Source organism: Artemia sp. Qi Xiang Cuo, chromosome 13, assembly GCF_049724085.1.
Source record: "Artemia sp. Qi Xiang Cuo chromosome 13, ASM4972408v1, whole genome shotgun sequence".
Taxonomy (NCBI): domain Eukaryota; kingdom Metazoa; phylum Arthropoda; class Branchiopoda; order Anostraca; family Artemiidae; genus Artemia; species Artemia sp. Qi Xiang Cuo.
In genome coordinates this window covers 34277391-34300332 of record NC_142806.1, presented here as the reverse complement: position 1 = coordinate 34300332, position 22942 = coordinate 34277391, and the positions used below count along the sequence as shown (strand labels likewise).

At 39.8% G+C, this 22942-nt stretch overlaps 1 protein-coding gene across 1 annotated transcript; it reads right to left on the bottom strand.

Annotated features, from left to right (window-relative positions):
* Window positions 1–620: 620 nt before the first annotated feature.
* LOC148945223 (heat shock protein 27-like) lies at window positions 621–21842 on the bottom strand. Its single transcript, XM_089099311.1, has 3 exons — window positions 21687–21842; window positions 3438–3591; window positions 621–900 (listed from the first exon to the last, which is right to left on the bottom strand). The coding sequence occupies exons 1-3, from the start codon at window positions 21721–21723 to the stop codon at window positions 684–686; spliced, it is 408 nt and encodes a 135-aa protein (XP_088955437.1). The 5' UTR covers window positions 21724–21842; the 3' UTR covers window positions 621–683.
* Between the last annotated feature and the right edge of the window lie 1100 nt (window positions 21843–22942).

Here is a 22942-nt window from a genome sequence, read left to right as displayed (position 1 = left end):
TTGTGGAAAGCTTTATTAACTTTATTGACGCCATGAAAGCCCCGCTTAAGAATTATAAATTCAGCAATATTTTGTTTACAATTAGAAGAAGAAGAAGTTTGTACCAACCCTGTTAGGAATTCAACATAAATTAAAGCAAGATTAAGGAACTCAAAACTGTGAATAAACTCAGTTAATGAAATTTTTAAGCCAATGGACCGGTAACATTCAGTGATCCAGAAGCTATTACAATTTTTTCTGTATAAATATAGTTTGTGTTAATTATAATACTTTAGTATTTCTGCTGACGATGAAGACCGACCGTGTCTTCAAAATATTCAGGACTTTTGTAGTTGTTTTTTCCCTGTCTAATAAAGGACTTATTTAATACATAGATGGTTAGGTATTTAATATAATGCGTTCTGGGCGGCCTGCTTTTCATAATCCTCTGTTGTATTTTCCATAGTTTTGTTAATAAAGTATTATATTTTTACCATATTATGGCATATATGGCTATGATTAACCTAACTTCACTTCTTGAGTGTGGTCGGTATAACTCACAAGCACCTTTTTTGCTCTATTTATCAGCCAATACCGCTCAAAACTAGGTTAAATTTGCGCCATGCGAGCTTAAAACTAGAAAAGTATAATAAGTCGTTAATTCATACAAATATACAAACAAAGTTCAATTTGTCCCAACCATATCACGGTATGCCAGGAGTCCTGTTGTCACCTCTATATAATTCTCCATTGCCACTGCTGTTAATTGGTTGTTGTTCATGAAGATGGATAACTGGCACTATACGGACATGCTGGTTGCCTTCTTTTTGGGCCTCACAAGTTAAAATTCCCTCACCAGTTAAGTAGCAATGGATATTTTCAGGGTTGACAAATTTTGGTAAAGTAATTTTTCGTACGAACCTAAATGAAAAAAAACAAAAAACAAATTAAAGCTATCCTCAGATGTATTTCAGACGAGCCCAGACAAGAGTCATAACCAAGCCAATAACATCAATCAGGGGGGGGGGGAGGAGAGCTGGGAGAGGAGTTGGATATTGCCCCTATCTTTTCTTGCCATCCCTTAGATTTTGAAAAATACCTTTTGTGGGGGGTATTTTCATCGATTTTTTTTTTGGTATTCTTATTAAAAAAAACCTGAAAAAACGACAACTTGGCCCCCTTATATACTGAAAAAAATCCTCGTCGAATAAATTCTCATGAATCTAGGGGGACAGAGGCTTTGGTGTCGTTTTTTCAATTTTTCCAGTGAAAATTCCAAAAAAGCCATTTTTCAACGAAAAGCATTGAATGAATTTTCAAATCAATGAAAAGTATTTTTAATGACAGGCATTTTTTCAATGGTTACCAAGCCTGTACAAAAATTATGCGAGGGAATCCCGTAATAACGATATACTTTGGATATCATAATCTGTGAGTAACGAGGAAGAATAAACCAAATAAAAATTAATGATGTATAAAATTGTCTTGATAATAAATACTTTTCTTTAACATAGTTTTACGTGACAAACCTACTTTCTCACAAACATGGCACTTTTTTTTGCGTAGAACAATTTGCGCGACCCCCATTCTTCGCATTTTTAATTATGAAGGAATATGATTAACAAGCCATGTTCTCAAAGCATTCTCTTTCCCCTTACACCTAAGCGAGCCCCCTCTGGAATTTCAAAACTTGATCGATTGCTCCTACAATTTTTATAACTCACTAGACAATAGCTCACTACACATGTTAGTAACTTGCTTTAACTTTATTGAAATTATGCCACGCCCCCTCCAAGAGACATGTTGAAGTAGATGCCAGTCTGTCACATTTTGGAAAATAGTACCATCACATTTGGTGAGGTTTGCATAAAGACCATATCAACAAGGGATTATGCAGGAAAGAAATTACTGGTGTTTCAATAAGAGATTTGCTATAAACAGGAAGTTCAGTTCAAAAATATCCGCACGCTCGGAAATTTTTCGGACCTAGCAAGGTAATCTCAGACATAATCATAGTCAGCGCAACAGCACTGCCTAAGTAAGAGTGGTATGGCTTCAATTTATTACTATTAGGCTATTATTATGATTTTTTTTTAATAAACTACTTCATATAGAATAAGTAGTTGCAGAAACTCGGGAAGGGCTTTATTCAATCGAGAACTGAAAGTTCTAGTTCCCTTTCGAAGAGTCGAAAGTGATTGGGGACAACTGACCCCCTCCTGAGCCCTTATCAGTTACCCACCCTTCGATCCCAAAGACATCCGATCAAAAATTTGAAAGCCAATTTATTCCCAATTCGTCGAAAGGTCCCACAGCTTTGCCTACAGGGAAGACATGAGCCCCACAAACCCAGGTGCATGGCTGTAAATGGTGCAACTTGCCCAAAGTTTAGTGTTTACATAAAAGTTTTGTTATTGAGAAGGGGGGCACGTTTGATTCTATGGGCCCAAAAAGGCTAAGGGTATTACCGTGAAATTTTCAGGACACGTTGAACTAAGCCAAAAGACACTAAGTGCATGCAGGTTTTTAGAAAGCCGTATCTGCAATACCTTGGGAACAGCGAAGGGCATTATTTCAAAAGAACGTCCAGGTTCTCAAAAGGGTGTATCTGCAGAATCTCTAGAACAGCTCAAGATATTAAGTAGAAACACTTAGGGAATATTATGGGGGATTTAACTAAATCAAAAGACACTACATGCATCCAGGCTTTCAAAGGCCTTATCTGCAATATCTAAGGAACGGCTAAGGGTATTAAGTTAAAATTTCCAGGGATTTCGAGGGGGATGTTAACTAAATTAAAAGATACTATGTGCATCCATCCTGGCAAAAGGGCATATCTGCAATATCTCAGGAGCACCTAGGGCACTAAATCGAAAGTTTCAGGAAATTTTGAAGGGGATGGTAAATTAAATCAAAAGATTATGTGTGCATTTAGGTTGTAAAAATGGCGTCCTGCAATATCTTAGGAACGGCTAAGGTTATTGATTTGAAACTTTCAGGGAATGTCTAAGGGGTGTTGAACTATATCGAAAGATGTTATGTGCATCCAGGGTGTCAAAAGGCTGTATCTTCAATGTCTCGAAAACGGCTAAGGGCATTAATTTGAAGCTTTCAAGGAACGTTGAAATGGGGATATCGAACTAAATCAAAAGGGAAGTTCAATTATAAGTGAAGTTTCTTTTTAGTTAGGTAGTTACTATGTTCAAAACGAAAAAATCCACCAATTACTGCTAATACCTTAATTAACCTTAACCTTTTAACCAGACCTTAAAAGTCAATGCACAGGAGTGCAAACACTCCTAACACCATATAATGTCCCCAGCTTACCCCTATTTTTCTACGAGTTTTATTTATCGCTCTTTTCGATTGATCCCCCCCCCTCGCATAGTCCCTGGGCACTTAGCTTAATGTATCAACTACGATCTCCCGGGTGAAATTAAAACAAAAATAACGCTTACTCTCTGGCGATAAATCCCATATCTTCTTCTTTTTCTGGATGATACGCTTTTATGCAAAGCTCGTTTCCTTTCACTTTGACTACTATATCTTCAGGATTATAAAGAGATACGTCTTCTTGTACCCTGAATGTTTCTCCTTTAACATCCACCCATTCTGAAAAAGTCTTTCCGGGATTAGTCACTTGAAGAATGAAAAATACAAATATATTTTCAAAATATCACGTGTCTCCACTGTTATCAAACAGTTCGTGGTAACGAACTGTAAGTAAGGAGCGACCCGGCTGAATAATTACCGAAACTCTAAAAAACGGAATTTTGATACCAGTAGATACACCAAAACAATCGGATTTTTATGCTGATTCCAAATATATCAGTTTCATCAAGTTTTCATTAAGGCCAGAACATAATTTGCACTTTACTGAAAAAAAATATCAATGTTCTTACTTTTATAAATTTAATAAATCAAATAATATTAACATATTAACATAGCTGTCTGCGTAGTATCCTTAGGATAAACCTGAATGATCGCACATCAAACGTGGGTATACGACAAATGTATGATATTAATAGATGTGTTGCCATCCGGGTTACTAAATATGAGTACATGTATATTAAACTGACAATGCACATTCATTTGTATTTTTTTCAGTAAAGTGCAAATTATTTTCTGGCCTTGGGAAGGCATAGGACTTTTGAGTTCAACTTATGTTAATTTCTGCTCGTTTTGAGTTTGACTCGGTTATTTATTGTAATTACTGTTCGTTTTGTGTTTCAATTATTTATCGATGCTGATTCGCGGTAGTTTCACGCTTGGTAGATTGTTTGATTTTATTTTTGCTCATTTTTTTGTTTAATGGAGTTCTTTACTTTTCTTTGAAAAACTTATTTTGTGGAAAAAGCTTTTTTAATTAATTTATGTTCGTTTTATATTGACGTAGTCGTTTCAGGGAAAAAGAAAATAATACTTTAAATCTTTTCGTTTTTTTTAAGAATTTATAGTTTGGTCTACTATTTATATGCTGGAGAATTTTTTTTTAGCAATTTTTAACAAGATACACCCTTTTAAAAAATCTGAACACAAATAGTAGTGTTTAATTTAAATACCTCCTCTAGTTGACCTGAAATGGAAAACTTGATACCATTCGCAAAAAAAAATCTGCTTACTTTCTTTGATAGGTTGGATATACCTACGCTATTTTGATTTGGTTAAATTTTAAGAGCAGAAGTAGCCCCGAAAGTTTGAACATAATACCCTCGGTCGTTCTTGGGATACTGCTTAGATGCCTTATTGGGAATTAGCATTAAAACATTGCATTTTGAATTAATACTAAGGCAACATTTAGTATTGAAATTAATGCCAAATGGGAGGTTGGGCGTGGTAGGGGTATTAGTTGCCCTCCAACCACTTTTGACTATTAAAAAAGGCATCAACCCTTTCTATTTTCAATCAAATGAGCCCTTTTTGAATTTCCTATGACAACTCCTTCGATACGAAGTGCCCTGGTCTAAACAACAACAATAAAAACAAAATCATACATTATACACACATCGATCTTGATTATAAAAATTTCCAGCATTCCAATCACTTTCGATTATTAGAAAGGGCACTACGCCTTTCGATTTCCAATCGAATGAGCCTTTTTTGAGTTTATACGACAACGCTTTCTATAAACACGTTATATGTCCCCAGGGCATAAGTTACAACCCTTACCCTAAGGGTTGTGAGGGTGTTTGTCATCCTCTAAGACATAATTTCCAGAGCTTTCAACTACTTTAAACAAAATGGTTATCTCAAAATATTTATTGGATGTGTCTGGGAAAATGGTGGGCGTGAGAGGGGTGTTAGTCGCTCTCCCATCACTTTCAACTATTAAAAAAGGCACTAGTTCTTTCTATTTCAAATCAATTGAGCCCTTTAGAAGTTTCTACGTCGGCACTTTCCATAAAAACCTTATATGCCCCCAGGGCATAACTTACAACCCTTGCCCTAAGGGCTGGGGGGGGGCGGGGTGTCACCCCCCAAAGACCTAATTTCCAGAACTTTCTACTACGTTGAACACAATAATATAATAATATAATATATATATAAAACCCGTCGTATACAATAAATGTACAATGACAGAGTATACAAAAATGCGAAAAGAGGAAACAAAAATATAATATACTAAAGAAAAAAAAATAATAGCAACAAAAGCAACAACTTCTTAAATAGTATACAAAATAGTACGAAAAGTGGAAACAGAAAGATAACATACTCTAAGATTACAACAGAAACAACAACTTCTCCGAAAATAGCAACAAAGACAACAACTTTTGAAAGGAGAAAAAAGAATAAAAAAGAACAAAAAAGGGAAACAAGAGGGGAAATTAAACAAGTAAATTTACCCACTCGTGCTTTAGAATTGCTGGTTGTGTTTTTTGCCGGCTAATAAGTGTCTCAACAGCTAGATTTGGGTCCGCTAGGTTGTAGCGCCGAATCAGAAAACTATTTTTTGTCCAATGTGGCAATTTTAGTAGGTACTTTGCAAAACGGAAAAATAAAGAGCGGATTTTAGACTTTTCAAGGTTTGCCAATAAATTCCAGAAAGGGGTCACATATAATATATGTGGCAGAGCGGTATCGTTGTAAATACTTGCCAGTAGTGGACGGTTAAATTTCAGAGTGGATTTAACGATCAAAGCATAGGAGCTGGAAATTCGCCGTTCAAGATGTGAGATCAGGAGGAAGCGGGTATGCTGTAATGAGGAACCTATTGGCAGCCCCAGATATACTATTTTATCAACTGGTTTTAATGAGCAATCACCTAGTGTGATATTAGTAGGAGGGTCATTCTTCCAATATAAAGCAAGACTTCCGACTTTTGGGAGTTAAATCTCAGACCGACTTTCTCGTAGTTGGACTGAAGACATGAGAATATTTCTGAAAGGCGGTTAAGCGTCCGGCTGAGATTCAGCGTGTCATCAGCATAGCATACTAGGGAGACGTCAGTTGAACTGAGACTGTATAGTGAAGGCCAGCTGTCTTCAGGTTCAATAATGTAGTTGCTGAAGAAATTGGGGGATAAAACTGCTCCCTGACGGACACCTTTACGGACTGGTATCAAAGTTGACCGTGGGGCTGGCGGAAGGCCTTTATCGGGAGGGAGCTTGAGTCGCACGCGAAGGCGAGAATAAAGATCACGGAAAGCCCGGATGATATTTGAGTTCACTCCTCTTTTAGCTGAGTTTAGCAAAATAAGCGAATGAATCAATGAATCAAACGCTCTCTGCAGGTCTAAGCCCCGATTGCTAGACTTTTTCCTGATTTGTGTGCATCCAGGAGTGCATATGCAATGACATGGAGCGCTTCCACACAACCAATGCCGCATTGGAAACCGAATTGTCTTGGTGGATTGCAACACAGTTTTTCAAACTCATCTACGAATAAAAGTTCAAATAACTTACAGAGAGAGGTAGCAACCGTGAATGGACGGAAAGAGGAGCATTGCATGGTAACATTTCCTTTTTTAGGAACTGGCGTAAGGTCTCCAATTGAGAAAGTGGTTGGGACAATACCCTGAATGAGGATAATCTGCATCAGGAGGGTTACATGACTAATGAGAGCGGGCCCACCACTTTTTAGATGGAGTGCACTGATCCCGTCAATCCCAAAAGATTTTTTAGGTTTTAGGTGAGAGATGGCCTTGCATACAGCTCCCTCCGTTACAAGATAATCACTCCGAGGACAACTATCTAAGAAATCATCCAACTCAGCTTCGTATCTTTCGTTGAGGGCTGGGTCAGGAGGCAAAAATTCTGACCCATAATATGCGTACCATTCAGAATCAGGGATAGCAGATGCGGATAAAGACTCATCGCTTTTAGAGGACAGAAAACGCCAAAGGAGAGAAGGATTAAATTTGGCCCGTGTAGATTCGATATCAATCATCTTTTTTCTGTGAGCTTTTAGCTCCTTGGCGAATTTTCTATTTTGTGAGCAGGCGGATTGAATTGACTACCCCCGAACGGGGTCGTCCACAAGAAACCCAAAGTTGAAGCCAAAGACTTAGAATGGGTATCCACTAACTCTGGATTTTCAGACCAGCCAGGAAGGGTATGATGACGGGGTCTACTTAGAGGAACGGCAGCTTTTTCAGCACAGAGAAGAGCATGGCCAATTTCTGCGCAATAAAAGTCAACTGATAGTTGTGTTTCCTCCCTTGAAAGAGCAGTTAATCCAGAGAGAAGATGGAAAGGGACACGGATCTTACTAAGGACTCTAGCGGCTTCTTCTTGAAATAAAACAGGGTTAATTTTACGCCAATCACAGCGAGACCTAGGAGGTGTTTTCGAAGTTGTAGCGTTTGTGTATCTGAGCTGTGGCAAGGAATCTCGGATGAGAACTGTATTGGTAAGTGATCAGACAGCTGAAAATCAATCACAACCTTGACAGGCGAAATCCTGAGATTTGCGGACGCAACGACGTGATCGAGATCTGATATGGAGATTGAGGTGTGTACATGTGTAAAAATCAAATCTTTGTACTTGAGGTTTAGCTCGTCTCTAAAAGTGACAAGCATAAAAATAGAACGCAAAGACCTTTATAAGAGTGGTTAATTGAAGTTGCGATTGAAGATGCCAACTTATATACATTTAAAGCTTAGGGATCTAATACGTACAATACACTAGCTGAGTTTATCACTAGAATAAGTAAAAGCACGCTCCGAACGCTCATCATGGTAATTTGTAGGCAAATATACATTAATAAAAAAACAGCCCTCAACACGAATCGCCAGAAAATTATCATTGACTTCAAATACACTAGATCTTAGAGTCGAACGAACGAAAGTGGTAATACCACCGGAGGGTCGCCCTTTTCCACTTAGCTGCTTCGCTGAAACTGAATAATCCGATACTGAACTATTAAAACTAAGAATACTTTTACTGCGGCTTGTGACGAAATGTTCTTGCAAACAGACAACTTCATTTTGCTCAAAAACAACATCTAAGATCGGAATTTTATTCGCGAACGAGCCATTAATGTTCCACGATACATATTTAACTGCAGAAGCTTCAGATGTCAATTCTTTTGTGGTTTACTGTTTGAGGGGCATTTTACACTGTAGCACGTGTGACTACCAATTTTTCATTCAACACGGAATGTCGGCTGTCTGCATGGTTCATCTCGCGTAGAACGATGTTCATTTGAGCCACATCTAGAGCATAAAGGTTCAGCCGTACACTGGGAAGCGAGGTGACTGATTTTTTGACAGTTATAGCATCGTCTTGGCAAGAACTAACGGATCAACAGGTAGACTCTCGTAACCAATAATCACCGAAACACTCAGAAATTTTTGGAATTCACTGAAAGTGTCAAAATACACTTTGAAAGAACGGGATTTTCCGCACTGTTCAGTCTTCTTACTATTCGGGATTAGATTTTTTTGTCCTTCACAGTTTATATCCTCAGGGACATTTCGAAGCACAGCTATGTGCAGGGGTTCTCGAACAGTAATTTTGAGATCGGGCTTGGAAGATTTCGCTTTCTCAACGATTTTCGCTGCTGCAGCTTTCGACCTGACCATAAGCTTCCATTCGTTTGCAAAATTGCAAAGTTCACTAATGTCATTTGTATTTTCACAGAAACTGTCTATGAAAGCTTTCCGGTCATTTGGGCCATTGAGCTCCTGGGGGGATTTTTCAAGACAATAGAATGACCGGAACCGAGCAGGGGTTAAAGATGACAAATTTTGGCATGCTCACATTATTTTTCGCAGCTGAAACTAGAATTTTGCACATTTCAATGATATTGTCTTCATCTTTAGAGTAGGTCACAAGACGATTCGTAATATTCAACTCAGTATGAAGGATTCGCTTTGCCTTTATAACATCTTCATGTGTATAGAAAGCAACACACGCTTTTACGATACACTCCAATTTTATTCCATCTGTAAGTGCTCTCGTAACACAATTCAGTAACGGATTCAAAATAATTTTTTCACTTTCAGCCATCGTAGGTACAAGCGTAATTAACTCTCAATGTACAGTCACAAAACAGTGACTTACCCGCAACATGGCTATCTGAAAATTTTCATTGGATGTGTTTAAGGGAATGGTGCGCGTGAGAGGATGGTTAGTTACCCTCCAATCACTTTCGACTATTAAACAGGGCACTAGTCCTCTAAATTCCCAATTGAACGAGCCCCTTTTGAAGTTTTTACGACAACTCTAACTATAAAAACCTTATATGCCCCCAGGGCATGACTTAAAACCTTTGCCCTGGGGGCTCTGGGCGGTTTGTCATCCCTAAATACATAATTTCCAGATCTTTCAACTACGTTGAACAAAATGGCTATCTCTAAACTTTGAATGAATGTGTTTGGGGAAATGGTGGGCGTGAGATGGGGGTTAGTTGTCCTTCAGTCACTTTCGACAATTAAAAGGGCACTAGCCCCTTCAATTTCCAATTGAATCAGGCCTTTTTGATGTTTTTACAACACCGCTTTCTATAAAAACCTTACATTCCCCCAGGGCATAACTTACAACCCTTGCCCTGAGGAGTGTGGGAGCGAGGTTGTCATCCTCAAAAACCTAATTTCCAAAACTTTCAACGAGGTTGAATCAAATGACTATCTCAAAACATTAAATGAATGTTTTTTTGAATATAGTGGGCGTGAGAGGGGGGTTAGTTGCCCTCATATCACATTCGACTATTAAAAAGGGCACTAGCCCTTTGAATTTCCAATTTAACGATCTCTGTTTCAAGTTTCTACGACAAAGATTTCAATAAAAACTTAAATGCCCCCAGGGCATAACTTATAACCCTTGAACTGAAAACTATGGGGGGGGGGAGTGTCCAGCTCAAATTTATAATTTCCTGAACTTTAAACTGCGTGAAACAAAATGGCTATCTAAAAATTTTGATTGGATTTGATTGGAAAAGGTGGATGTGAGAGGGGGGTTAGTTGCCCTCAAATCACTTTCGACTATTAAAAAGGGCACTAGACCTTTGAATTTCCAATCGAATGAGCCATTTTTCAAGTTTCTACGACAAAGATTTCAATAAAAACCTTAGAGGCACCCAGGGCATAACTTATAACCCTTGCCCTGAAGACTATGGGGGGAGTGTCCTGCTCAAAGGTATAATTTCCTCAACTTTAAACTGCGTGGAACAAAATGGCTATCTCAAAATTTTGATTGGATATGTTTGGGGAAATGGTGGGCGTGGAAAGGGTGTTAGTTGCCTTCCAATCACTTTCGACTATTAAAAAGGGCACTAGCCATTTCATCTTCTAATCGAATGAACCCTTTTTGAAGTTACTACGACAACTCTAACTATAAAAACCTTATATGCCCCTAGGGCATAACTTACAACCTTTGCCCTGGGGGCTCATGGCGGTTTGTCATCCTTAAATACATAATTTCCAGATCTTTCAACTACGTTGAACAAAATGGCTATCTCTAAACTTTGACTGAATGTGTTTGGGGAAATGGCGGGCGTGAGATGGGGGTTAGTTGCCCTTCAGTCACTTTCGACCATTTAAAGGGCACTAGCCGGTTCAATTTCCAATTGAATGAGGCATTTTTGATGTTTTTACAACATCTTGCTATAAAAACCTTACATACCCCTAGGGCATAACTTACAACCCTTGCCCTGAGAGTTGCGGAGGGAGGGGTTGTCATCCTCAAAGACCTAGTTTCTAAAACTTTCAACTGCGTTGAATAAAATGACTATCTAAAAATTTTGATTAGATGTGTTTGGGGAAAAGGTGGGCGTGAGAGGGGGGTTAGTTGCCCTCAAATCTTTTTCGACTATTAAAAAGGGCACTAGCCCTTTGAATTTCCAATCTAAAAATCCCTTTTTCAAGTTTCTGCGACAAAGATTTCAATAAAAACTTATGTGCCCCCAGGGCATAGCTTATAACCCTTGCCCTGAAGACTATGGGGGGGGGGTGTCCTACTCAAAGGTATAATTTCCTGAACTTTAAACTGCGTGAAACAAAATGGCTATCTAAAAAGCTATGGATTTGTTTTCCAATGGATTTGATTGGAAAAGGTAGGCGTGAGAGGGGGGTTAGTTTTCCTCAAATCACTTTCGACTATTAAAAAGGGCACTAGCCCTTTGAATTTCTAATCGAATGAGCCCTTTTTCTAGTTTCTACGACAAAGATTTCAATAAAAACCTTATATGCCCCCAGGGCCTAACTTACAACCCTTGTCCTGAAGACCGTGGGGGGTTTGTCCTGCTCAAAAGTATAATTTCCTGAACTTTAAACTGCGTGGAACAAAATGGCTATCTCAAAATTTTGATTGGATATGTTTGGGAAATGGTGGGCGTGGAAAGGTTGTTAGTTGCCCTCCAATCACTTTTGACTATTAAAAAGGACACTAGCCGTTCCAATTTTCAATCAAATAAGCCCTATTTGAAATTTCTGCAACAACGAACTCTATAAAAATTTTAGTTGCCCCCCAGGACAAAACTTACAGTCTATTTCCTGGGAGCTTTGGTGAGATTCTCATGTTTAAAAACATATTTTCCAGAACTTAGGACTATGTTGAATAAAATGACTATCTCAAAATTTTGATTGGATGTGTTTGGGGGAAAGGTGGGCGTGAGAGGGGGCTTAGTTGCCCTCCAATCACTTTCGACTATTAAAAAGGGAACTAGCCCTTTGAATTTCCAATCGATTGAGCCTTTTTTGAAGTTTTTACAACAACGCCTTCTATAAAAACCTTATATTCCCCTAGGTCATAACTGACAACTCCTGCCGTGAGGGCTGTGGTGAGAGTGCCTTTCTCAAAAACATACATTCTACCAGGAAATCAACTACGCTGAACAAAATGGCTATCTAACAATTTTGACTGGACGTATTTCGGGAAAAGGTGGGCGTGGAAGGGGTTTTAGTTTCCTTCCAATAAATTTCAAATATTAAAAAGGGCACAAGCCACTCCAATTTCCAATTGAATGAGCCCTGCTCTAAAGGAAAAAAATAATAAATAATACATTGTGTCAACATTGTTCTTATATGCCCTCAGGACATAACTTAAAACCCTTGCCCCGAGGGTTGTGGGGGAGTGTCCTCCTCAAAAACATAAATTTTCTATCTGGAAATCAACTACGCTGAACAAAATGGCTATCTCAAAATTTTGATTGGATGTGTTTGTGAAAATGGTGGCCGTGAGAGGGGCGTTAGTCGCTCTCCCATCACTTTCAACTATTAAAAAAGGCACTAGCCCCTTCAATTTCCAATCAAATGAGCCCTTTTTCTAGTTTCTACGACAAAGATTTCAATAAAAACCTTATATGCCCCCAGGGCATAACTTATAACCCTTGCCCTGAAGACTGTGGGGGGAGTGTCCTGCGGAAAGGTATAATTTCCTGAACTTTAAATTGCATGGAACAAAATGGCTATCTCAAAACTTTTATTTGATATGTTTGGGGAAATAGTGGGCGTGGAAAGGGTGTTAGTTGCCCTCAAATCACTTTCTGGTATTAACAAGGGCACTAGCCCTTTCAATTTCCAATCGAATGAGCCCTTTTTCAATTTTCTACGACAAAGATTTCAATTAAAACCTTATATGCCCCCTGGGCATAACTTATAACCCTTACCATGAAGACTGTGGGGGGGGGGAGCATCCTGCTCAGAGGTATAATTTCCTGAACTTTAAACTGCGTGGAACAAAATGGCTATCTCAAAATTTTGACTGGATGTGTTTGGGGAAATGGTGGGCGTGGAAGGGGTGTTAGTTGCCTTCTAATCACTTTCGACTATTAAAAAGGGCACTAGCCATTTCAATTTCCAATCGAATGATCCCTTTTTCCAGTTTCTACGACAAAGATTTCAATAAAAAACTTATATGCCCCCAGGGTATAACTTACAACCCTTGCCCTGAAGACTGTGGGGGGAGTATCCTGCTGAAAGGTATAATTTCCTGAGCTTTAAACTGCGTGGAACAAAATGCCTGCATAAAAATTTGATTGTATGTGTGTGGGGAAATGACGGGCATGGAAGGGGTGTTAGTTGCCTTCTAATCACTTTTGACTGTTAAAAAGGACACTAGTCATTTAAATTTTCAATCGAATGAGCCCTTTTTCCAGTTTCTACGACAAAGATTTCAATAAAAAACTTATATGCCCCCAGGGTATAACTTACAACCCTTGCCCTGAAGACTGTGGGGGGAGTGTACTGCTGAAAGGTATAATTTCCTGACTACGACTTTTAACTACGTGGAACAAAATGGCAATCTCAAAATTTGATTGGATGTATTTGGGGAAATGGTGGGCGTGGAAGGGGTGTTAGTTGCCTTCCAATCACTTTCGACTATTAAAAAGGGCACTAGCCCTTTGAATTGCCAATCAAATGAACCCTTTTGAAGTTTCGACGACAACGCGTTCTATAAAAACCTTATATGCCCCCAGGGTATAACTTACAAACCTTGCTCTGAGGGCTGTGGGGGAGTGTCCTCCTCAAAAACATAATTTCCATGTGGAAATCAACAACGCTGAATAAAATGACTATCTAAAAATTTTGATTGGATGTGTTTGGGGAACAGGTGGGCGAGAGAGGGGGGGGGGGCTTGTTGCCCTCAAATCACTTTCGACTATTAAAAAGGGCACTAGACCTTTGAATTTCCAATCGAAAGAGCCCTTTTACAAGTTTCTACGACCAAGATTTCAATGAAAACTTATATGCCCCCAGGGCATAACTTATGACCCCTGTCCTGACGACTGTGGGGGGAATGTCCTGCTCAAATGTATAAGTTCCTGAACTTGAAACTGCATGGGACAAAAAGGCTATATCAAAATTTTTATTAGATGTGTTAGGGGAAATGGTGGGCGTGGAAGGGGTGTTAGTTGCCTTCCAATTACTTTCGACTATTAAAAAGGGCACTAGCCGTTTCAATTTCTAGTCGAATAAGCCCTTTTTGAAGTTTCTAAAACAACGCTTTTTTTAAAATTTTTACATGCCCCTAGGGCATAGTTTACACACCTTGCCCTGAAGGCTTTGGGGTTGTTTCATCCTCGAAGACTTGATTTCCATAATTTAAAACTATATTGAACAAAATGGCTATCTCAAAATTGTGATTGGATGTGTTAGGGGGAATGGTGGGCGTGAGAGGGGGTTGGTTGCTCTCCAATCAATTTCGACTATTAAAAAGTACACTAGCCCTTTGAATTTCCAATCGAATGAGCCTTTTTTGAAGTCTCTACGACAACGCTTTCTATAAAAACCTTATATGCCCCCTGGGCATAACTTACAACCCTTGCACTGTAGGCTGTAGGGGAGTGTCCTCCTTAAAAACATAATTTCTATCTGGAAATCAACTACGCTGAACAAAATGGCTATCTCAAAATTTTGATTGGATGTGTTTCGGGAAATGGTGGGCGTGGAAGGGGTGTTAGTTTCCTTCCGATCACTTTCGACTATTAAAAGGGGCACAAGCCACTCCAATTTCTCTACGACAACTTCTTCGATACGAAGTGCCCTGCTCTAAAGGACAAAAATAAAAAATAATACATTGTGTCAACTTTGTTCTTATATGCCCTCAGGGCATAATTTAAAACCCTGAAGGCTGTGGGGGAGTCTCCTCCTCAAAAACGGAATTTCTATCTGGAAATCAACTCTCCCGAACAAAATGGCTACCTTAAGGGTTTGAGTGGATCTTTTTCGGGAAATGGTGGGCCAGGACGGAGAATTATTAACCTTCCAGTCAGTTTTGAATATTAAAAAGGGCACATGCCACTCCAATTTTCAATTGAATGAGCCCTTTTTGAAGTTTTTACGACAACTTCTTTGATACAAAGTGCCATGCTCTAAAGGAAAAAAAATAATAAATATTACATTGTACCTTCACATTTTAGGGTACCATAAAGGGAGGCGCGGACCAAAGGGGGGACCTACCCCCTGGGGGTCCATAAACTGAAACTGGGGTACCCTCAACCGGGGGCCATAAATACAGGTGGAGGAGGAAGAAGGCCCCTCTGATGCACACTGAGCAGAGCCCACCGGCGTGTGGACATGTCCCGTTAGTTGCAAACCTTCTTCCAGCAATGGGTTAAATTGGATCCTCTTCAGCAGGACAACTGCGAAATATGGGCGGAAGGTCCAGATTCGGACAACGGCCTCTGCATTTTGGGTTTGCGGTGGTATGCTCCGGCAAACAACTCAGGGTTAGGCGTTCCTGCTCGCAGAGCTTGAGAGTGGTAGGTACCGCAAGGTGCCGACTCCTGCCTCTATTGGGGTCACCACCACCTTTGCTGAGGTTAAGTATGAGGTCTTATGACCGCTCCTTATCTGATGAGGCAAAGTCTGTCTTAGGAGTTCTTTTGTCCGTTGTTTGGGCCAACTACCCGTCCAGCCGGTATTTACCAAGTTTTCAAACGGAAATTACAGCCTCGGATCGGACTTCCTTCTAGTAGACGACCAAATGTGCGCCCCAAGACAATTCTTACGGATAAGTTTACTGTTACCCACTGCAATGTACGTGGTCTCCGATCCAAGCTGGATCATCTACAGCACATGATGAATGAGGTATCCCCTTCTGTCGTGTGTGTATCTGAGACCAACCTGAATTCTGGCGTCCTTGATAGTGAGATCAGTATTCCTGGTTACACTCTGCAAAGGCTGGATCGCAAAAACCCGTGAAGCTCGACTTTTGGTCGAAGTGGTGTTGCTATATACCTTAAAAAAAGCATCCTTTTTTTGGCACTTTCGATTCCTAGTGATAAGAAGGTCCTTTGGGTTAAAGTAAACCTACTAAACAAATCGTTTGTAGTTGGTACAATCTATAACCCACAAAAAATGAAAATCACCTAACATCTGGATGATTGCTTATAATTTGTGAAGCAAGTTCCCTAATTCAGGTATAATAATCCATGGAGACTTCAACATCCATCATGACCACTGGCTGAAAAGTCGTCCAACTGATGGGGAAGGTGTAGCTCTGCTAGACCTGAGTCTTGCTTACGGCCTAGAAAAGCTTGTTGAATTCGATACTTATATTGGCACTCATGGATCATCCCGGCTTGATCTCTTCTTAACTGATCATTCGGATTCCTTTAGTGTTGAAAGCTATCCTTTTGACAGCGACCGTGTGGCAGTTATAGCTCGTGAAAATCTTAAAATACCTCCACCAGTAAAGCACGAGCGTATGATCAGGCAGTATCATCGCCCAGACTGGGATGGTCTGCGAAACTTCTTATCGGCAAAACCGTGGAGTATATTTTTAAAAGAAGGCCCACATAAAGCAGCGGCACTTTACGAAAAAGTGACTACAGAGGCCATTGAGCCATTTGTTCCATCAAAACAGTAAAAGTCTCATCTCGAGACAATCCTTGGTTCAATGCTGGTTGAAGAAAGGCAATCAGGGCCAGAAGGAAGGCTCACAAGAAATGAAGTTCAACTGAATCCGACAAGGACCTGGCTGCTTTTATTAGCACTCGAAACGAGTCTGTTAAAGTTGTACGTCAAGCCAGAGCCGATTACAAGCACAAGTTTGTAGACAAACCGAAAAGTGTCCCTGCAAAGCGGTGGTGGAGGGTCGTCAAAGAAGTCCTATCGCCATCTAAATCAATATCAATTCCCTCGTTTCACGTTGAAGGGACAACTATCCAGTCAGGCCAGAAAAAGGCAGATGTTCTTGCACAAGCCATTTCAAAGGTCTCCCAACTTGATGAGTACGGAGTCTCTTCTCCCCCCTTTCCGCCACGAACAGAAGCAAAAATCACCAGCGTTAACATAACTACTAGGAAGGTGCTCAGAAAGCTAAGCCAGTTGGATGTCACCAAAGCTTCAGGACCTGACAATATTCCCAATCTCATCCTTAAAAGATGTGTCCCTGAACTTGCTGGTCCTTTTGCCTCTCTCTATAGAAAATGCTTTGCAGCGGGATGATTCCCAAAAGCCTGGGAAACTGCTCGTGTGGTCCCTGTTCCAAAGGCAGAGTCTGACCTTACTAATGTAGGATATATCGTCCAATAAGTCTGCTGTCCTCCGTAGGCAAAGTTTATGAAAGCGTTATTAATAAGACCCTTTACCAATACCTCGAGTCACATCTGTTGTTGGCAGACACGCAATACGGTTTTCGCATGAAAACGGTCTACCTTAGACTGTTTGCACATTATCAAGAGTGGTTTTAGCTCCTTTTTCAGACACACGATATTCGCCTTCTCTCCTTTGACACTGCAAAAGCTTTTGATCGTGTATGGCACAAGGCACTTCTTTGCAAACTGAAAGCCTATGGAATTCATGGTCGACTATTTGACGTGCTTGCTGACTTTCTTCGTCAATGATCGTTGCAAATTTTCCTCAATGTCTTCATATCAAAAGAACACCCAATTTTATCAGGAGTACCACAAGGAAGTATTCTTGGACCAACTCTTTTCTTGGTGTTCATAAGCGACCTAGGGGACAAACTTGTGGAAAAAACCTCACCACTTTACGGATGACACAACAACAAAAACATCAATCACAAAAGACGAAGATCCCAGTAAACCCCACAAGGAGCTTCAGGCTGACCTGGTGAAAATTGAGGCGTGGACAGATGCATGGCTTGTATTAACACATCGAAAACGAAAGAGCTCCTAGTTTCTAAGGCGCGTAATATGAGGGCTCATCCTGATTTGGTGTTCAAAGGAGAGGTAATAACGCGAGTTGATACACTGCGCCTACTTAGAGTTAATTTCTCTTCGGATCTCTCATGGACTGAGCATCGCGGTAAAATTAGATCCTTTTGCAACAAGGAATTAGGAGTTATCCTAAGATGCAAAAGTCTTCTCCCTGATGATTCTATTCTGCCACTTTTCAATTCGTGCATCAGACCTGTCATGGAATATGCGTGTCCTCTCTTCGCTGGTACACCAAAACGCCACATTGCTCCACTCCAACAAATTTAAAATAGAGCTGGCAACCAGTACGTGCAGCAACCTCTGGCAACACGAAAGCTAAAACCCCACAGCTAATCCAGGAACGTTTCGATGTGGCGTCCATGTCGGTTTTCTATAAGTATTTGTATAACCCTCCATCGGAGGAGCTATCAAAGCTCGTTCCTGATAAAGCAAAGCCCTTGCGATCAACTCGCGAAAGTACAGCTCGTCAGGACTACCTTGAGCAGGGTACTCCTCACCAAGAATATCTGAAAAGGAGTTTCGCCCGGCGATCGGTTGCCACAAGGAATAGATTGCCGGCATAGGTAATCCCGAAAAATCCTTCCCTTGACGAGTTCAAGAGAAGGTATAACAGAAAATGAGGTAACTACCAGGACTAGCAGCAAACCATCATTTGTGATGGAGCCGTGAATCCTGTAATAAAAAAACATCGTTCTTATATGCCCCCAGGGCATAACTTAAACCCCTTGCCACCAGGATTGTGGGGGAGTGTCCTCCTCAAAAACATATTTTCTATCAGGAAATCACCTATGCTGAACAAAATGACTATCTCAAAATTTTGATTGAATGTGTTTGGGGGAATGATGGGCGTAGGGGGGGGGCTAGTTGCCCTCCAATCACTTTCGACTATTAAAAAGGGCACTTGTCATTTGAATTTCCAATCGAATGAACCTTATTTAAAGTTTCTACGACAACGCCTTCTATAAAAACCTTATATACCCCCAGGGCATAACTTACAACCGTTGCCCTGAAGGCTGTGGGGGAGTGTCCTCCTCAAAAACATAATTTCTATCAGGAAATCAACTATGCTGAACAAAATGGCTATCTCAAAATTCTGATCGGACGTGTTTCGGGAAATGATGGGCGTGGAGGGGGTGTTAGTTGCCTTCCAATCACTTTCGACTATTAAAAAGGGCACAAACCACTCCAATTTCCAATTGAATGAGCTCTTTTTATAGACAAGTGTACAGCTTCTACTCTATTCAAATACAATTTTGAACTAGAATTAATTTTAGTTAATAAAGCAGCTTTTTTCGGGTTTAGAAGATAAAAACGCCTCATGTTATCAAGTTCCATTCAGAATAATTTTTATCCAATGCCGAAACTTAGCTAACGCTAAGACTAGCTAATGCTAAGCCAATTCATTTGTAAGATTTATCTGATTAGCTGTTTCTGGATAGAAACAGCTTTTTATGGATAGTTTTTTCTCTAGTATTATGCCCTGGCAAGAACTACTCGCAAACAGGGTTGCCACCTGTTGCAGGAAAGTGCTATTTTAGCCCTGTTTCATCATAAATAGCACTGTAGCACGTTCTACATTGAATGATCAAATTGTAGCACTTTCGTGCTACAATTTGTAGCCCTTTTGTGCAACCATTTTTGCGTTTTGTCTTGGATGAAATAATGAAGATTTTGGAAAAAAACAGAGGACCTGAAAAAAAGCGTGGACCGCCCTTTTTCGGTATTCATTTCGGAAGATTGGTACAAAGTTTGATATAACCAGGACTGCCTTTTTACCGTATTTCTTTCTAAAGATTGGCGCTAAGTTTGAAATAATAAGAAATAAAAAGATTAAAAATTGAACTAAAAATAATCCAAATATACTTAAACGGACCATGCGCAAGCCGCAAGACGCGTAAAATGTTTTTTGACTGTAACATCGAAAATTCTTGTGTAGCACGCAAATTTGGGAATTTTAGCACTTTAGGAACTGACTGAGGTCGCAACCCTGCTTGCGAATGCTCTTCTAATCCAACAATACACAAGCAGGTAAGTACACCAAAATTCATTGCGGACTGCCTAAATACCCCCCAAAAAGAGAATTATTTGACAAATATATCAAGCACTTTTATTTTTTATTGGGAAACCTATGTACATATATTGCGGGGGGGTTTTTCAGGGGGCGGGTTGTCTGGGGAAATTTTCAATGCGCCTCCAAAGAGGAAGAAAGACAAATAAAAAGAATTCTGTCGAAAAATTCAGGGCAATTCTTCCCAAAGGCTTCTCCTCACAGAAAAGTCCCCCAGACAATCCCCCACCCTGCAGAAAACTCCCCCACAAAAAATTTCCGTATGTTTCCCAATAACAACTACTACCTGTAAGCAATGGACATATTACAAAACTTAAAAAGGCCTTTAAATTTCTACAATGGAGTTCTCTGATTGTTTTGTAGTAAGGGAGGGAGGGAGATACGTCAAAGGGGGGATTTTAATGCCAGAACATCCCAGCCCCCGTTGAGCCTTCAGATAAATACATAATTATTTCTAAGGGAGAGACGAGGGGAGGATGGAGGTAGAAATTGGTTTATAATCTCCAGAGAGTTCAAGTCTTATTTTTATAAGTCGGAGTTGATATCAGACCAACGAGCCGAAGGGGTTTTTTTCCGTTGGGGACGGTTTTTTTCCGTGAGGGTTGGGGTATTTTCCGGGGGATAAACCCCTAGAACCAGATTCCATATTCTATGTTGTTTCCAAGAAACATGCTCACTTTTCCGACAATGCATCCACCTCCCTAGTGGTCCCACATATAGCCCTAAATAGTAGATATCCTGCTGTTTTCCATCTCTCGCTGTTTCATATTTTTTTTTTAGATGGGTACCTAACTGTATTCTTGACTCATCAATAGCAATTAGCATATCTGATTGCAAAAGAAACTCGAGATCACTTTGATAAATAAATTATTTGAAAATGGTTTAAAAAATGGGGATAAAAATATACGGAAACATGATGGTCTGATTAATTGTAGCATATGTACATTATAAAGTAAGAATTTCATCGTTATAGTATTTTCTTTTACTTATGCATATATTCTAGGGCTATATCTGGGGGACGGGAGGAGGGAGGAGTGCATTGTCATAAATGCGAATATGATTGGAAAGTGGGTACTTGTCCATTATTCAGAACACACCCAAGTTGATTCAATTTACAGGTACACGGGTTGAAACAACTGAGACGCTTGGGAGATAGATAAGTTATGTATAATTTGGGATATATGTTTTCACATTAAGGAGGGGGGTTAGATATAGCGGGGTCGCATGCAAAATGTAACCTATCCAAAATACCAAACTCTATATATTAAATATTTAATTTACCTACAACAACGCTTTTCTCTTGAGCCTTAGCAATTGTCTCCGAATACAGACAGCTATAAACCGTTTTTTGCCTAATCTTGCATATCCAAATTTCTGGGTGTGTTCTGAATAATGGACAGCACCGGAAAGAGTATAAAATATTGAATCTAGTAGTACTGCTTCTATTTTAATAAGTGTTTTGTTCTGGAGATCCGCGTCAATCCTTTCTTTCTGAAGATTATTCCCCCTTTAAGAGAAATTTTCAGTCATTGAACCCCCCCCCCTCACCTCCCAAAGAATGGCAAAATTGTACCTTTTTTCGTTCTTTCAGTTTTTCCCTCAGTATCCATCCTAGTTTTTCACTCCCAGAATCTTCGTGACAGTTAAGTGATTCAATTAGCTTGTTTACAAGCAACGTACTAGAAACGTATGCATCCGAAATTTCAAGACTTAGACGATGAGGATTGGATGGCAAATGTGATACACTTCTTATTTGATTCGAGCAACCAGAACTAGCCGGTCTCACTATTTTTCAGTATTGCGCTTGCGCACAGTGAAGGTTTCAGAAACTTTACCAAACTTCTATTATTGGAACCAACAGTCCCTTACAATTTAGATTATTTGGGGCTAAGTAAACATACTTTCTGTTACTTTTCAAGTTCCTTTTATTTTTCAATGGGGTTTCAGGGTTTAGACAGAATGACCTCTTGGCTTTTCATATATTAATTGAAAATAACTTTCCGAAAAAAAAGTTTTTCGTTCGACAATTTCCAATCAAATGAGTCCTCTATGAATTTTAGACGAGCATCCCTTCCAAAACAACCATATGTGCCCCCAGGGCATAACTTACGAGGCCTACCCCCGGGTCCTGGGGGGCCGTGTCGACATCGGAGTTTTTGTTATCAGAACTTTGAACTATTTTTAACAAAATTTTTATCTCAAATTTTTATCTGATGCATTTACGGCGTGGAGGGGGGGGGGCTAGTTGCCCTCAAATCTCTTTTGACTCTTAAAAAGAGAAGGACAACTTTCAATTTCCAGTCAAATGAACCCTCTCCGAAGTTTATTCGAGTACCCTTTTCATAAAAACCATATATGGCCCAAGAGCATTACTTACAGCTCCTGCCTCCGGGCCCTGGGGGGTTGCTTTGACACAGGAGTTTTTCTTATATGACCTTTGAACTTTTTTTTAATGAAATAGCTATTTTTAAATTTCATCGGATAGGCTTGTTGAAAAAAGGGTTTGTGTCGGGGGAGGGGGCTAGTTGCCCACGGAAATCTTTTTGACTCTTAAAAAGTGTACTAGAACTTTCAATTTCCAATCAAATGAGCCCTCTATGAAGTTTATACGAGCATCCCTTTCATAAGAACCGTACATACCTTTAGAGAATAACTTAGAACGCCTTCCCCCGGCCCCTTGGGGGTTGTATTGATACCGGAGTTTTTCGTATCCGACCTTGGAACTATTTTTTTTAACAAAATGTCTATCTCAAAATTTTCATCAGATGGGTTTGGAAAAAGAAGGCGTTGGAAGGGGGGCTAGTTGCTCTCGGATCTCTTTTGACTATT

Bases quoted from the DNA above. Each gene is read 5' to 3' on its own strand.
- LOC148945223 (XM_089099311.1), bottom strand. From the start codon at position 21,723: ATGGATACTGAGGGAAAAACTGAAAGAACGAAAAAAG. The intron at 3,592-21,686 runs GTACAATTTTGC...AGACTTTTTCAG, and splicing joins AACTGAAAGAACGAAAAAAG to AATGGGTGGATGTTAAAGGA. The intron at 901-3,437 runs GTAAGCGTTATT...TTTTTCATTTAG, and splicing joins ATGGGATTTATCGCCAGAGA to GTTCGTACGAAAAATTACTT.